The following is a 17,153-nucleotide window of genomic DNA, read 5'->3' as shown; positions in this document are numbered from 1 at the left end:
CAATTCTTTACAGACCTTGAAAGCACAATATGGGAAAACAAGAAACGCAGGGTAGCTAAAACGACTCTGCAGTATAAACTCCTGGAGGTATCACTACCCGTGTTCAAGCTCTGCTACAGTTACAGTAATAGAACACACACGATATTGGCATCAAAACAGAGAGGTTGATCAATGGAATTGAAGACCCAGATAAATCTACATACCTATGGACACCTGATTTTTGATAAAGAAGCCAGAAACATACAATGGGACTATTTTAAAACAAGATCTCATGTAGGCTATGCTGACCTTGGCTTTCTCTGTAGCTGAGGCCCGTGAACTCCTGATACTCCTGCCTCTACCTCCCCAATACTGGGATTACAGGCTTATAGCAGCATACCCTGCCTTTGAATTAATTGTTTCCCAGAGATAAAACCAAGAGCCCAGAACATCCTAGGCAAGTACTCTACCACTGTACTATAGCCCTAGTCCTCAGGATATCACTGTGTATTCCAGGTTTGCTGAGCGCTGGAATTACTATGTGTGCCATACTAGTGTCTGAAATACTTTATACATTCATAAATACATATATCCCAAAGTGGGCTTATATAAACTTTCCGTTTCAGAGACTGCACAGAAAGTAAACTGGTAAAATAAGCATTTATTAGAAGGGCAGGGGGTGGGGGAAAAAAAAAACTCTCTGAGGCCAGCTCGGGAGTGGGAAACAATGGGGGCTCCCTGCTGAGGTAGGGCAGGACTGTAGATCTTCCCACTCCTGAGTCTCAGGGAAGGCCTGTGGCAGAGCTCACTGTGCCTTTAGGCCAGTGTGTGCTGAGCAACTCATATCAGGGCAGGTGGCAGAGGAAGTCATGCAGAGGCAAGGCCAGGACCCCTGACAGGGAGATTCCCAAGGTGTCAGAAATGCAGGCAGCTTCCATGGCAAACTCTCGGTGCTTGTCACTGGTCTGGGAGAGCAAAGAACAAGGGTTAGGCTTCTATCCACAAGGCTCCTAAGACCACAGCCCTTGTCCAACTGGTACAGACCTCCAGGGCAATGTTGTGGAAGGTATTCACGTAAGCGGCCCCGCCCAGAAGCCCTTCATACAGAATGACGATGAAGACGAGGTAGATGCTGGGCAGGAAGGTCAAACATACATCTGCCAGCAGGAAGGCCAGGTTGAGGCACTGTAAGCAGAGGGAGGCGGGGCTTGAGACTGGGCACAGCACAGAGGGAGGCAGCATTATCTCTGAGCTGCCGGGTTATAGGAAATCCTGGTGAAGCAGAGGGCTGTGTGGGACCCCAGCGCCCAGCTGGGCCTGTGGGACCCTAAAATCTTGGTGGCCTTCGCTGGTCCCATCCCCATCCTCACATGCCCTGTGGGTTCCTCCCCTTCCTTTGTTCCTGTCACTCTTTGTTCCTGCCTGGAATGTTCCTCATCACTGGTGATCTCTCAATCACATCAGGGTCATTCCCACTGCGGTCAGCAGTCACCTCCTTTCCTTCTTGTTTTTTGTTTTTTAATGGCATGAATCATCACACCTAGATAACCCTACTCCACACCACACACACACACACACACACACACACACACACACACACACACACACACACACTGCAGATCTAACACAGGAGCTTGTGCTTCACAGGCAAATGCTCTACCAGAGTCCTATCTTCAGCACCCAAAGGCCCTCTGAATAGCACCTATTCTCCCCTAATTACTGCACTGAGATCAATGGGTCATTTGACAATGTCTGGAGACCTACCTGGCTGTCTCACCAGCATCTGGCTAGGGATACTGCTAACCACCCACAACTCATAAGACAGCAAGTTATACATCAGAATTATCTAGCTGCAAATGTCTAAGAGTACAACATTTTGGACTAGAAAGACGGCTCAGTAGTTAACAGCACCTGCTGTTCTTCCACAGCATCCACATGGCGGTTCACAACTATCTATAGTTCCAGTTCCAGACTACCTGACACCTTCCTGGCCCCATGGGCACCAGGCGCACAGGTGGTTCACATAGATACAAGTAGACAAAGGTTCGTATATATAAATAAAAAAAATGTTCAGTGTTTGTGTGGGCTTCAGGTGTAGGTTCAAAGCCAGCTTTATTATGAAGACTTTGCCTCCAAATGAAAAGTATGGGCCAATGCGATGGCTCAGGTAATGGCACGTACTTCCAAACCTGATGGCCTGAGTCAGATCCTTAAACCCACACGTGGAGAAGAGAACCAATCCTGCAAGCAGTCCTCTGACCCCCATACACACAGTGTGGCAAGTGCCTCCCTCCCACTAATGAATAAATAGAAGTCTAATTATAATTGTAAAAAGGTAAACAAATAGATGTCTGAGGGCTTAAGAAGTTCAGGAACAAACTGCTCTGACCTAGCATGAGTAAGGCCCCGCTCTCAGTCAGAGTGACTACAAGACAATGAACAAAGACCAGGCACGGCACAGGCCTTCAATGCCAGCATTCATGAAGCAGATCTGTGAGCTCCAGGCCAGCCTGGGCTATATATCAGATTCCAGGCCAGCCAGGGCTACACAGTGAGATCCTGTCTCAAAAACACACAAATAAATAAACAAACAAACGAAAAACAAGGCAGACAACACCAAAACCAAAATAAATCAAAACAATATCTTGTTCTTCCTTTTTTGCCTCAATATTGATATACAAACACACTGAGAAATAGGTGTTGCCATGGCTATTAAATATTTTACCTTTTGCAGTACTAGGGATAGGACCCACAGCCTCAGACAAGCTAGGCAAACACTCTGCCACTGAGGTACGCAATCCTCTCCACCACATCCGATTTCTTGATAGGAAAACTGAAGCTCGTTACAGGGTCAGAGACCTGCTCTGAGTCACACAGCTCTTGAGTACAGAAACTGGTATTTACCACAAGTATGACTGGCTCCTCCTGATGCCACCACACGTTTTATATGGAGCCCTGCTGGCATTTAGTGCTGTGCTTAAGAATGCTGGAGCACACTAACGTCTTCTGTTGAGTAAGGAATTCAGGGAGCCTTGGTGGGTGTGAGCAAATAGGGCAGGGACTCAGTACCTGGAGCAGGGCTAGGATCCAGGTGAACCGGATTCGGCAACACTGGAGAGAAGAGCGGGAAGCAAACACACCGGCCTGGTACAGCATCTGGTACCTAAGGTGGGGGCAGGGAGGAGGAGGAAGGTCCACTGGCACCTTTGGGGTCAACCCCAGGACCCCAAGATCAAGGGATCCTCCCGGCCCACTGCCCACCTGCCAACTTCTCTCACCATCGGTACTGCTGAGCATGACTTAAGGATGTGTTCCGGAAAAACAGGAGCTCAAACTGCAGCAAAGACCAGACAAATGGAGATTGTGGAACGTCAGCCCTATTTCTCCTCCCACACCCCCTCCCCGGCACCCCCTCACTCACAAGCCCCTGGTTGATAAAGTATTCTGCAAAGTAGACCAGCACCAGAGGGATGATGTATCGCAAGAGGCCCTGGAAGATTCGGGAGATGTGAGTGGAAGGCAGGAGGCAGAGGATCCTCACAGGGCACCCACAGCCACCATCCACACCTTGAACACTGTCCACCTTTCCTGGAGAGAGAGGTTCCAGCTGGTACCTACAGAGCAGGAAGAAGAGGAGGAAGTTGCCCACGGAACAGCAAGCAGCAAGCAGCTGTGGGACAGTAAAAGGCCCCCATTCCCGGTTGAGGAGGTTTGAAACCCCGGTGACCCTGAGGGACAGTAGGTGTTTCACCTGACTCCTAAGAAGCCAGGCTGGTCACTAGCCCACAGCCCTCCATAGATTTGTGACCATCAGTCATGTAAGGTCAATGCTCCAAGCCCCTTCACAGGTAGAGGATGTGGGGTCACGTAGGCTCAAGACAGATCTCCATTATAATGAGGTACCTAAAGGCCTGGAGGCTTAGCCAATGGATTTCCCTTCCCAGACACTCCTCCCTGCAAAAGGTACTTAGTCTCAGGCCATTCTGAGAAGTGGGGTACGGTTTTACTCGTCCATCTCCACCATGATAATAAACTGCCTGAAACCATGGACTGCCTCTTTTAACGGAGAAGGCCTTTGCCTACAGAGTCGCCTGCTCATCTCCCAGTGGTGCCTGGATGCCCAAGAGCCTGAGAACCAGACAGCCCCAGCCTTCTTACAGGTCCCGGGAAACCCAGCCAGCTCTGGCTATGGCCCAGTTCAGCCTGTGCTTCCCCACCCCCAGAGCAGTGTCCACGGCTTCTCACAGCCTGATACCCTCAGCGTAGGTTAAGAGCGGTCAACTTCCTGCATCCTGCCTCCTCCAGTGGCCCAAGTGTGGATTTAAATTTCATGCTATGTAGTTTACATAGCATGTGTAACTGATTTTTTTTAAAAAAAGCAAGGTTGCACATCAATGTACAGCTTTTATCTGCTGATTCCACCCCAGACTCTGACTGTGCTTTCTGTTTCTAGAATAGCCAGACTCTTTTTCTCCCATAAGGCCTCATCCTGAACTTTTTCCTGTGCCTGGAACATGTTCACCTAGACATTTGCAAGGCTGACACCTTGACAGCCAAGTTTCAGCCCAAAGATGTCCTTCAAAAGGTTGTCTTGGGCTGACGAGATGGCTCAGTGGATGAGGGCACTTACTGCCGCGTCTGAATGAGCAGAGCTCAATTCTCAGAACGTCTGACCTCACATTCATGCACATGCCCTTCCACAGGCAACCCCACCCTCAAATGGTTTGTTGTTGGGGCTTCTCTTGGGGGCTGGAAAGATGGCTCACAGCTGTTTGTAATTCCAGTAACAACACTCTCACATCGACACACACACAGGTAAAAACACCAAGGCACATGAGAGAAAAACAAATCACTGGGCAGTGCGTGCCTTTAATCACAGCACGTGGGAGGCAGAGGCAGGTAGATCTCTGAAAGTTTGAGGGCAGCCTGGTCCACTAAGGGAGTTCTAGGACAGCCAGGGCTACACAGAGAAACTCTGTCTCAAACAAACAAACAAACAAACAAACAAACAAACAAATCACTGGCTGCTCAACCATGAGGGTCAGAATTTGAATCCTGGCAACACCAGCTCACAGCTACCTGTAACTGCAACTCTGAGGCTTCTGTTGCCCCCTGCTGGTCATCTACGGTATAACGTCACAAACACACACACACACACACACACACACACACACACACACACACACACACACAAAATAAATATAAAAATAAATCTTAGCCAGTTGTATGGTGGCATATGTGTTTACTCCTAGCACTTGGGAAGCAGAGGCAGGTGGATTTGTGAGGTTGAGGCCATTCTAGTGTACATGGTGATTTCCAGGCCAGCTAGGGCTACACAGAGAGACTCTGTTTAAAAACAAATAAGCAAAAACAAAACAAAACAAAACAAAATAAAGAAACCCACTTAGAACCTTCTGGAAAGAAGAGCCCTTAAGTCATCCCCACCCCATTTTCTTAACTTATTTTCTGGGTTTTGTGCAGGGTCTGATCAACTGGCCCTGTTCACAGAGATCTGCTTGTGGATGCCTCCCAAGGGTTGGGATTAAAGGTATGCACCACCCCTCTGGTCCCATCACGGTTCTATGTCCTGAGGAAATGCTCTCATTTCTCCATCTCGAGCACCACCGTTCCCAGCAATCGGAATGCCTGGCATGTAGTCAGTAGTTAGTTAAGCATACACAACTGCTTTGACCCAAACCTGTACACCCCGCAGCCTGTTTCCCTCAACTGTGTCCACTGTTGACACTAACCCCAAGGGGAAAGTGGCCCTGGGAGGGCCTTTGTATCTTACCTGGCCTGGACGCTGGGGTCTCGGTGCCTATGAGAGGCTGCCGGGCAGCAGTCTCTGCCTCGTCTTGCCCTCCAGGGTCCAGGGGTTCAGGAGATGTGAGCAGCAAGAAGTAGCTGGGGTGGAATGGAGAAGTGAGTTTGGGAGCTCCTGTTGGGAAAGGCCCCAGAGGTCCTGCAGGCCCTACCCTTCCACGGCCCCTCACATCTGCAGGGGGCACTCCAGCCTCTAAGGTACCCTGTGCTGGGAAGCCTCCAATGCTCACAAGCGCATCCGTCAGAAGCCAACTACCCAGGGGCCTCGTGTGACTCAGACACAGCAGCAGCTCGGCCTCCCTGTTCTCGGGACCCAGTATTTTGTATAATTCACCACTTTACAGTCATTTTTATTAAATGTGTTTCTTGATATTTTTATCCATGTATATACTGCACTCTGGTGACTCTCACCCACCTTCTTGTCCCCACACCCTGTGACCTCTCTCCCACGTCACAGGACCCTTTCTCATACTCAGTGTCTGTTTCGTTTTTGTGACTGAGTTTACCCAGGGTCTGTATGATCGTGGGGTTTCTTAATTTTGTTTTCCAAGACAGGGTCTTGTCTTACTATGTGGCTCTGGCTGGCCTAGAACTCAAGATGTAGACTAGGCTGACCTCAAACTCACAGAGATCCACCTGCCTCCTGAGTGCTTGGATTAAAGGCATTTGCCATAGATCCATCTCATTTACTGTTTGAGCCAGGGTCTCCACACATAGCCCAGGAAATCTTCAAACATATGATCCTTCTGCTTCAGCCTCCCAGGAGCCAGGACTATAGGTATTCAGAATTACACACATACTGACTCCTCTTTTGGATATAGCCTTGTCCTTGTAACAAGCCCCCCCGGACCTTAGGATGGCTCACTCCAATGGAAGTTCCATTCAAACTATAAATTTTAGCATGTAGACAGCACCACATGCCAAAACTAAAACAAAAACCTAAACTATCAAAGTCCACAGTTCAGGGACAGTCTCTGAATGCACTAACCTTGCCATTTGGCTTCTGTAGTTACACTTCTGGCTAACTGTTCTTGCTAATTGAAGTACATCAACCCAGACCACAGTTTTGCACTTAAAAGCTCATCCTGAGAAAGGCTCGGGCTATGCTAGAATCCCAAACGCCCAGTGTAGTCAACAGGTGGCTAATTAGCTTTTCAGTGGTTTAAACCCGTGTCTGAGAAGTCTTCTCCGGTGGATACCATGCAACAGCCCTAAACTATAACAAGATCCACATGTCTCTGCCTCCTGAGTGCTGGGATCAAAGACACGTGCCGCTACACCTGGCTTAATAACGTTTTCTGGAACACAGAAATAAGCAGAGGTCCACTCAGCCCTAGCCCCCGTCTCAGGAGTCTCCCTGTGCGGATGAGACAGGACACTGTGCGACAGAGACAACTGAGGCTCAGGAGTCACACAGCTAACACCCCCCACTCTGGGACTCAAATTGAGGGGTGTCGAGAGTCCAGAATCCACACCCCTTCACAACAAGGCTGAAGAGATCTGAAGACTGGATTAGGGTCAAGTTCCTCCTCCCATCTTTCATCCTTTGGGCCTAAGGACACTCACCTGGCTAGCATCAGAACAGGGATCCCCAACATAGAAAGTAGGGTGTGCTGCGGGGAGAGGCCAGCCTGGGTGAGCCCCAGGTATGACAGCGATCCAAGAAGCCCTGCACCCCCAGTTCCTGAAGACCACCATGAGATCACAGCACTGAAAAGAACACAGGAGCATTCAGGAAGATGGAACCAGCAGGGGGCACACTTCTCCCAGCGCTCCTGGTTCAGGCCACTTACCTGGGGTAGAAGGCAGTCAGTGAAAGGAAGGTGACCTCCCCTAGACCTGATGAGATGCTGGCCAAAACCACTCCTGGGAGGACAAACAGCATACAGTGACCTTTAACTGAAAGCCGCAGTCCCTAGTGGTTTGCTCACAGCCTCATCTCCATCCTCTCAGCAGGGCTAATAGAGCTGTCCCTCGGCTGGCTAGGGTCTCCTCTGAAAAGCCACACCCTTCTCTACATGTCCTCGCCAACTGTACCCCCATTTTCGTTCAGTTGATAACTCTCAATTATTCAACCCCGCTCATCCCACTCTATACTCAGTTCCCCCCATTTCTTCCTATTGACACCCTCCAAGTTGTTCCTAGAGCCCACGTCTGGTTAGGGAAGCTTTACAAGGGTTTGTCCTTGAGACCTGGAACTTGCTATGTAGGTCAGGGGACTGGTCTTCTCCTTGGTTTTTGTTGTTGTTGTTGTTTGTTTTGTTTTGTTTGAGATAGGGTTTTGCTGTGCAGCTTAGGGTAGCCTTGAACTATGTGGCCTGAACTAACCTCAAATTCAGTCTTTCTGTCTCAGTTTCCCAAGTGTTAGAATTGCAAGTGTGTGCGTGCTCCATCCCCCCCCCCACACACACACACCAACACCACTAGCAGTCTCCTGGGGCTACACACACATCCTTTTATTCTGGGAAGCTGGGAGACTACCTGCACATCGCTCTGTTGAGGTTTCTCTGGGCCCACCAACCTCTCAGAGCTTTGTACTCACCACACAGGCTTAACCCCACTGATTGAGAAAAGGCAACCAGAACAAAGCTTCCAGCAGAACAGACTCCACTGACAAGCACCCGGGGGCTGAGAAGAGATGGGGAGGAATTCAGAAGGCCACCTCCATTCAAGACTCTCCAGACTCCTGCTTCCTCCCTCTCTGCCCTCCTCCTGCCACCCTCACCCAGACCTGTAAGGCAGCAAATGAAGGCCAAGAGGAGCCAGGAGTTTGATGACAAGGGTGGGAAGGATGTCTGCTAGGAGCACCGCCTGAAACAGGAGAACACAGTAAGAGCCTAGACCCTTCCCAGAGACAACCTTCCCAACCCAGCAGTGGAGCCGGTCAATGAGCCCTGCTGCAAGTTCAGGCTCTGGAGTTAGATCTCAGTTTACTCCCAGCTCTGGGGCTCCTCCGATGGCTGTCAGGGCATATTTACACGCTCTGAGCTTCAATTTCCTCAACCTAAACAGGGAAGCTTACACTGTCTAGTTCACGAAGCTGGCGGAGGGGGTGGTTCCTGAGCTAATATTTACCATTCATGCACACACACACACACACACACACACACACACACACACACACGTACTGATGATTGCAATACAGACAATCCCAAGTGGACATTGGGGGAATGAGGTCACAAAGGCATGGATCTTGGGGACCTCACATGGGTACTCACAGCTGTGGAGATTGAATTGCAATCAAATCGAGATGAGCTGTTATGGGGCATGGGCGTTGGGCCTGGTTCCACCTATGGGAGAGAAGAGAGTCTTTCCTACAAAGAGGCAGGAGGCTAACCAAGGCCCAGTCCCAGCTCTACACAAAGAGCTGTGGGGAGGCATGGCTTCTTGGGGCCTTAGTTTTTCCTGTACACGATGAAGAAGATTTATAAACATCTCAAACTAATGTCCCAGAGGCCAAAGACAGTCCCCCCAAGATGCATGTACTATATTTAAGAGCATTCATATAGAAATCTGGGTTTCTGGAAAATCTCAGCTTGGGTCAGATTCCCTATTAAACCTGCAAAGTGGAAGCTGTGCCTCTTAGGGCATGCACGCTGTAGGTCACTGACGCAAACAGTTCTCCACCAGGGTAGTTTTACCTGCCAGGAGCATCTGTAACATCTGGAGATATTCTTGGCTGTCACTTTTGGTTGCTAAGAGGCATGAGATGCTACTAAACACCTACAATGTACAGGACAGACTCACGACAGTCACCTGACCTCAAATGTCAACAAGGCACAGTGACAAAACACACCACGAAATGAGGTCTTACCCAGCCAGTTATTTGAGTTCACCAACCTGGTACCCGTTGGTCTCTTTAGGATCCTTCCTGTCATGAGGATGTGGGAGACTAAGACCTTTAGCTCCCTTGTCCCACCCATAGTCACTTCGTGAGTTTTTCTGGCCCTAGTATGTCCATGGGGACTAACCGTATGGTGGTGGTGAAGAGGGGCTCACTTACATGGCTCTGGTTTCCCGATGCCTGCTCCTGCTTAAGGATGTCATGGGCAGCGCTCAGCATCACCACATATGAGAAGTTGTTGCAAAGCCCCAAGATCCTAGAATGAGGACAGATCTTCACTCTCTGCTCACCTACAGTCCTTAAAGATCTCTCCTTTACCTGTATTCTTCAAACACTTTTTTTTTCTTCACTATCAAAACAGACCTTGAGATTAGACCAGCTCATGGCCAAGTGCCAAGACCTCTTCCTAAGCACTCTCTCTTCTATGATTACACTGAGATTCTGTTCCTCAGGCATTCCTCATCCACCAATAGGCTCTGGTGCAATAGAAATGCCTACGTTTCAACCCTCTGACCTCAAAGAGTGCTAGAGGAATCAAAATAATAGCAGGGCATATTGTTCTTATTTTCATCTCCCAGAGTCATTTAGCGCTTGGAAAAAGCAAATTGGCTGGGGACAGAGCTCACTTATAAGGCACTCCAGCACTTCCGTGAGCTCTGGAAGGACCTGGTTTTTAATGACCTGCACTGCAAACAAAAACAATGAGTGAGCTGGGCATGGTGCTACAGTAGGCCTGTAACTGCAGCACCGGGAAGGCAAAAGCTGGATTAGAAATTCAAAACAAGCCTCTACTGCTTGTAGAGTTTGAAGAAGACGTCCCCCAAAAAAAAAAGAGGAAAAAAAACAAAGTTGCAATTGAGTTGGTTGGAGGAAAACATTTAATAAATAATGTTACAGATACTAAGAGGTGATTTAATGGAACTTGGAAAGTTCAAACTTGATTCAGGATCTGTGTATTCAACTGCCTTTCACAACTTGGCTCTCACCATCTCTGCTCCAATTGCACTTTATTTTGCACTCTCAAACCACTTACCAGAAGCCCACCGCATTCTTCCAAAGGACACTCAGATTATCCAACGGAGGGGTTTGGGGCTCTGAGTCGGTCTCCTCCCCTGAGAGGTAGAGAAAGCATGACCCACCACTCACTCGCTACGCGAAAGCCCCGCCTATCCCGTATCCAGTTGAGGGGGCAGGGCCAGCATCCCAACTCCTCAGGAGAGCCGCGGGGCAGAGGTGGTCATTCTTAAGGCAACCGACGAGAGTACTCACTCTCAGAATCCTCAAGGCGCCTCCACGAGCTCTCAGAGCTTCCCATGACATTGAGTTCGGGTCCCCCAAAGGACCTAAAGTCAGCGTGTGTTAGGAATTAGCGTCAAGAAAACAGATGAAAGTCTGGGACAGATGGGATCAACGCCCCGTGGTCAGTCACAGGTTCCGCGGTCTGCTGTACACTACTGTACATCAAAAGACCCCCAGATCTTCAGCTCGAGTTCACCCGCACCCCATCCGTCTGACCCCGCCTCCCTGCCCCTCTAAAGCAAAGCCCCCGCCCCCCCAGGTCTGTACCTTTAAGAGCAGCAGAGCTCTTCGCAAGGTAGACTAGCAGAGTGGGGATCACGTGACAGTACCCGTGGGTCTTCCATCACGTGCTTGGAGGTTGCTCCTACTTCCGGGTCCTTTTTCCACCTTTTTGCCTTTGGGCTTCTCAAACTTCGGGGATTGAAAGGAGAATTCGGGAGAACCCTGGAAGCACTGAATTTGAACTGGAACCGAAGGGAGCCACAAGTAGAGCCATGAAAAGTGGCACTCCAAATCTGCCAGTACTAGTCATGGCGCGGGAGGCTTCAGCTTCTTTCCTGTTGCTCTGACTTGCCTGAAACAAATATGACTACTTTTCTGCAGCTGTCCCACGACTCCACCCAACGTCCCAAGGACAAGTTCTGCTTCGGAGCAGAGGCGAACAGCCTCTTATCTGTTGTCCCTACAGACCTATTATAAAGACCTATAATAAACATCTGGGAAGTAGCTGAGAGTAGAACGATTAGTCTAGAAAGCTAAAAGGTAAACACCCACCAAACAGGTTTCTATGAATTATCTACGACAATATCCACGGTATTATGAAATTCACTTTGCCACTATTATCCTAGAACCAACAAATACCACGAAAGTAGTTCAACCCCTGGTTTTACATATGAGAAAACCAAGGTCCCTTTGGTCACAGGGGATGTTAATGGAGGCTAGACCTTTAGCTGACTTCAGAGACTCAGCAGTAAGAAATAGAGCAGAGGTGCTAAATCACCGAGCAAGCTGTTATGGGCGTTTTTTCCTGTTCTGTGATGTCAGCCATTTTTTCTAATTGGAATCTAGGAGAATAGGCTGAGAATACATCACCTCACATAGTCCCAAATAAGGAGTCCTTCCCAAATAAGGAGTCCTTCCTTCCCTTACCTTCTGCTCCATGGTAGGGTAGCATCTTGACCGTTCTTCATCAAGCCTGTTCCTCTGCTGTGGCTTCCAGCAGCCTCTGCCCACTTCTACCAGGTCTTTTCAACCACCTGTCATTAAGATTGCTGTTTGAAATATGCCCTCCTGTGGTGCTCTTCCTAGATCACTCAACCAGTGAGAAAAAGGACCCTACCACGCCTTCTGGGCTCTCCAAAATCTGCAGCCTCTGTGCTTAAGGAACTCACAGTAAGCTGTGAGTGACAGGCCACAGTACAAGAATGACCGTGGGTGAGGATATGGGCATTGGAGCACAAATTCAGACCTTTTATCCCCAGAAAAATCTTAACAGCATTGAAATGCGAAGGCAGAACTTCCACTGGTCTTATCCTCACTTCACTGCTTCTCCCTAGATAAATCAGGAACCACAAACCCTAGCTTCCTCTCACTGAGGGCTGTGGCTTGGAGGAGACGGAAACGGCTGAGGTGTGAATACAAGACCTGAGTCACTCAGGCTGCACTTGCCACATGCCCCCACCCCCATACCCAATTCTGAGGTCTCCTGTTTCCACTTTTTTTTTCCTTTCTGGTCCGATCCCCTGCCCTTCAGTTCCAGATGTGCACCTGAGTCTTTGTCACCTGGACACCATTAAGCCATTCCCCTGCCGGTCATGAAGTCATCCATGAGCATGGGGGAGGTGCATGGGGCCTGGGGTGGAGATACGTCAGGGAGGGACAGGGGAAGAGGAAGTGTCTTGGGTGCTGGGGAGGACTGGCTTGCATTCGTGGGTGGGGACGGATGGTCATTGTGAGCTTTCTGGACCCACAGAGACCTGCAGGATGGATTTTCTCCGGCTTCGTCTCCCTGGGCTACATCAGGCTTTGAGGGGAGCACTGGTGAGAGGGGCAGAGAGATACCAGAAACTTCTACCCGTTCCTTGTCTCACCTTTCCTCCTCCCTCAGAGCTTTCCTCAAGATGAGCTCCCTTTCCTACAGTCAGCCAGACTCTTAGCCCAGTCTTTCCTGGGTTTCAATCTCCCACCTCCACAAGCTCACCCATGTACTTAAGTTAGGCCCTGTCTTAGTCCTTTCAGATCCCTGATTTCTTACCTGGGCTTTGTTGACAGAGTAGTATTCCTAGGGAAGTGGGTAGACCTCCCCTGAGTGCCTTCACTCTCCTTTCTTCTCTTCCAGGATTCCTTCAGTGCTTTTGTGTCCTACCTCATTGGAGACACAGTCCCCACCGTAGAGAGGCAGCCACAGGCAGCTGAGGAACTGGGGGAGGTGACTGAAGGGAAGGTTGTAGGGGAGGAAACCCAGGAGGTACTGGAGGGACTTAGAAGTGGCCAGAGTGAGAGGGTAGGAGCACCTGAACAGACCGTAAGCTGCCAAGAAGGAAGTTTAGCTGGTGAACAGACCTGGGAGTGGAGAGTAGATAGTTCCACAAGGCCCCAAGCAGAAAGGCAGGACACTGGGTCCAGGAAGGCAGCTGAGGGTGCCAGGGGCCAGGAGCCAAGTGTCTCGTTGAAGCCTGAGGCAGAGCCTGGAACTCTCAGAGACAGGAGCAGTGATATAGCCCAGGAGATCTGGGAGCATGGTGAGGAGGAAGCGAGCTATGGGGAGCTGCTGAGAACCTGTAAACAGAAGGAAGAAGAGGAGGTGGTCAAAGCAACAGAGCCAGGGATGGCCAGAGGGGTGGAGTCACAGCCAACCTGGCACAGCAAGCCTGAGGGGAGTGCTGGCACTGAGGGGCAGAATGTGACAGATGACCGCAAAGAGATAGACTGTGTGGCCAAAGACGTAGTTGCAGAGGTCGAGTGGTTTGGTGCCAAAGGGGCTGACAAGGAAGAAGAGAGGATGGTTCCAACTAGGAATGGCCAAAGTGTAAGGGCACAGGGGACACAATGCCCAGGGGCAGAGTCTGAGGACTGGGCCATGTTGAGTAGAGAGGCCTGGACAGTCTCAGGCAGGGAGGAGGCTGATAGCCTAGGAATTCAGGAAGCAGAATATGGGTCAGACCCAGGAGACAACATCCCAGAAGCTACTGGGAGAGTCTGGGTCCTAGAAGAGGCTGGCAAGGGAGACCAGCAGGATGAGGTCGACGAGAAGAGAGAGGCTGAAGCTAGGCTTCTGATCCAGACCTGGGAGGCCGAGAGAACCGGAGAGATGACTGAAGGCCAGATAGCCAGAAGCCGGGCTGTGGGCGACCAGGAGACAGGGGACAGCTTTGAGGATGAGGAGAGGCAAGACTTAGCCACCGGGGATAATGGAGTGAGTCTGGAAGAGGAGGTGCAAGCAAAAGAATCCTCCAGGGAGAAAAGGAGCCACTGGGCCACAGAGGCTATACTAGTCTCAGACGCGGAGGCTAAAGATCAGCCTGACAGGGAAGACTCTCCAGGAGCCAAGACTGAGGAGTTGTTTGTGGGAGAGAAGAGTGAAGCAGTTCAGATGACACCGGAGGAATCGAGAGTAAAGGTCGCTGAAGGACAGGAGCCTGAGCTGATGGGACGTTCCCAGACCTTGACTAAACAACACGAGGGAGGACAGGAGGGTCAGGAAGAGACCAGTAGAGCTCCAGACCTGAGCCCAGAGGGGTTGCTAAGCTTGAAGGAATATCCTAGGCGTGTGGAGTTTGCAGGTCCTGAGCTAGAAGCCTGGGGAAACTTGAACAGGGATGAGGACAGCAGAAATAGCCAGGAGGTAAAAACGCATGCTGAAGCAGGCACGGAACAGCCTGCAACCGAGCAGACCGTGGAGGTCCAGGCTGAAGGAGGCCAGGAGGCCCAGTGGTCAGAGGTCTTTGGGTCAGGAGGAGAGGAGGAACTGACCTGCCTAGCATTTAACCCTGAGCTGGAGGGAAGCCAAGGAACAGAGGCAGGGACCGGACCGTCAGTGGAGGAATCCAAGCCCACAGAAAACGAGGCTGCTGAGGAGGAGGCTGTAGCGCCTTGGGAGGCAGACAGAGCTTGCAGGGAGAGGAGGCTGAAGGAGGTGGCTCCAAGCCTGCAAGACAGGGAAGATACACAGACCGGTTACTTGGCTGATGAGATTATTGTGGGTACCAGGACTGTGGACGCCGAGGAAGGGCCAAGATGGGAAGCTGGGTTGGCTCCAGAAATGGAGCTCGGAAAAGCCTGGTATTCCGAGGGCAGAGAGGAGGCTGGGAGAGACACAGAGCTGGAGGAGGCTACAGAGAAGCAAAGTGGACAGGAAGTTGGTTTGGAGGACTCAGCAGAGGAGAAGGTGTCTGGCTATGACACCCAAGAAACGGATGGGATGGGAGAGGGGGAGCAGGTAGAGATGGAGACATCTGTAATGGCAGAAGGAATAAGGGGGACGGATGGTGTGACTTTAGGTTCCCAGGCAGAGAGAGCAGAGGGGTCCAAAACCACCGTGGAGACTGAGGAGCTCCTAAGAGATCAGATACTGTTGAAAGAAGAGGCTGGGGGAGGGCAGTCCCGAGAGCCGAAGGGCCACATCTCAGAGGGAGAGATCCAAGAGCTACAAGAGGAGGAGGACGCCACGATCGGAGCACAGAGGACAGAGATCCAGGAGACCTATCCAGGTCTGGACGACTCTTCAGGCCAGGAGGGGCAGCAGACACTCCAAATCCCCACAGTAGCTATGCCTGGCCCCTCAGAATCAGCCGAGGCCACAGCAGGTGCCCCAGGGGACGTTCACAGCAACTGGAATGAGGTGAGGGCTTCAGCAGGGCCCCAAGAGGGACAAGCAGAATCTGGAAGTCAGTTCTCCACAGTCCTCTGTGTCCCTTGCCCTGCAGGCCCCGCTCCCTGGGTCCCGCCTGGATGTCTCTGTCCCTCGGAGTCGTGTGCTCCTCTCACGAAGTTCCTCACGGCGGCGCTCAAGGCCTTCTTTCCGACGAATCTCTGTTCCTGAGCCACAGTGGGACCCTCCCAGCCCCCAACCCCAGGAAGAGCTGCCATTTCCTGAGCAGTCCCCTCCTCGGCTAGAGGAAACTCCAGAGCTAAGTGCCACAAAGCCTGAGGGAACTCCAGTGCCAGTCAGAAGAAAAGTGCTGGGACAAGGGTAGGCACCGGGGCGCCGTGCTTGGGATGGTGAGGAGGCTGTGGGAACCTGGGGTCCAGCTCCCACAGCTCCCATGGGTCTGTTCCTTCCACAGGTTTGGCTTCGCTCATCCTGGCATGATGCAGGAGCTGCAAGCCCGACTGAGCCAGCCAAAGCCGCAGTGACAGGACCTAGAGCCCTAGTGAGAGAGGCCTCTTAAGAGAGGGTCTGAAGGCTCTTCTGGACCCTGGTTACTCTTGACTCCTTCAGCCACAGAAACCTATCTTTTTAACTTTCTGGACTTCAGCTAAACCAGATTATTTATGAAGACCTTGAATGCAAGGAGTCTGATTAAATGAGTGGGGACCTGCTCCACCAGCATCTATCATGGCTTCCTTTCCTGGTCACCCTTCCCATCTGTCTCATCTACTCGGAAGACTACCTGGAAGACAGGGTTTGGGAGACCATTTTCCCCTAAATTTCCCCTGTATGATCACCTGCCCCCAATTACCCATCATGGTGGAACCCCACAGAGAGCTGTGTAAGATAGCACACCTCTGGGGTGCAAGCCAGCCCAGAGGAAAGAGGGACACTGCTTCGAGTCAATGGCCACGGACAGCAGACCAAAAATGACAGCTCAGTATCACAACTCTGCAGGTCACTATGCTAACCTCCACGCCAGAGTTGGGGAACGTCGCCCAGGAACTCCAAGAATGTAGGAGTAGAAAGGGGCTCTGAGTGGCGGGCAGCTTCCCCTCCTCCCTGACTCCTTCCCAAGCTGTTCTGATCTTTGGGTGTCAGGCCTTCCTGTGAAAACATGTGGAAACACAAACTGGGCTGGACAGCTTTATTAGGCTCCCAGCATGGTGGCCCAACTCAAGGACGAAACAATAAATAAACCATTTCCTAAAAATAAATAAATATCCAAGAAATAAATATCTGGTAATGATTGGGTCAGGGCTGGGAACTAGTGAAGCCCCGCCTGGTCTAACGCAAATGAGCTAGAGACTGTCCAGCATGGTTGGCCAGACTCCAGCC

General features: G+C 50.8%; 2 protein-coding genes across 2 annotated transcripts; one reads left to right on the top strand and one right to left on the bottom strand.

Moving 5' to 3' along the window:
- Positions 1–620: 620 nt before the first annotated feature.
- Positions 621–12,223, bottom strand: Cln3 (CLN3 lysosomal/endosomal transmembrane protein, battenin). Its single transcript, XM_032892658.1, has 17 exons — positions 12,095–12,223; positions 11,213–11,519; positions 10,916–10,989; positions 10,680–10,758; positions 9,806–9,902; positions 9,021–9,092; positions 8,534–8,613; positions 8,345–8,430; positions 7,596–7,668; positions 7,369–7,512; positions 5,771–5,883; positions 3,547–3,593; positions 3,401–3,469; positions 3,258–3,313; positions 3,049–3,142; positions 1,024–1,164; positions 621–944 (listed from the first exon to the last, which is right to left on the bottom strand). Exons 3-17 carry the CDS (start codon positions 10,959–10,961, stop codon positions 825–827), a joined length of 1,317 nt encoding a protein of 438 aa, XP_032748549.1. The 5' UTR covers positions 10,962–10,989; positions 11,213–11,519; positions 12,095–12,223; the 3' UTR covers positions 621–824.
- Positions 12,224–12,883: 660 nt separating this feature from the next.
- Positions 12,884–17,051, top strand: Apobr (apolipoprotein B receptor). Its single transcript, XM_032892657.1, has 4 exons — positions 12,884–12,985; positions 13,284–15,785; positions 15,871–16,136; positions 16,231–17,051. The coding sequence occupies exons 1-4, from the start codon at positions 12,929–12,931 to the stop codon at positions 16,298–16,300; spliced, it is 2,895 nt and encodes a 964-aa protein (XP_032748548.1). The 5' UTR covers positions 12,884–12,928; the 3' UTR covers positions 16,301–17,051.
- Positions 17,052–17,153: the final 102 nt, after the last annotated feature.

Source organism: Rattus rattus, chromosome 2 (genome assembly GCF_011064425.1).
Source record: "Rattus rattus isolate New Zealand chromosome 2, Rrattus_CSIRO_v1, whole genome shotgun sequence".
Taxonomy (NCBI): domain Eukaryota; kingdom Metazoa; phylum Chordata; class Mammalia; order Rodentia; family Muridae; genus Rattus; species Rattus rattus.
The sequence above is the reverse complement of the archived record's forward strand: the minus strand, read 5'-3'. Positions and strand labels throughout refer to the sequence as shown.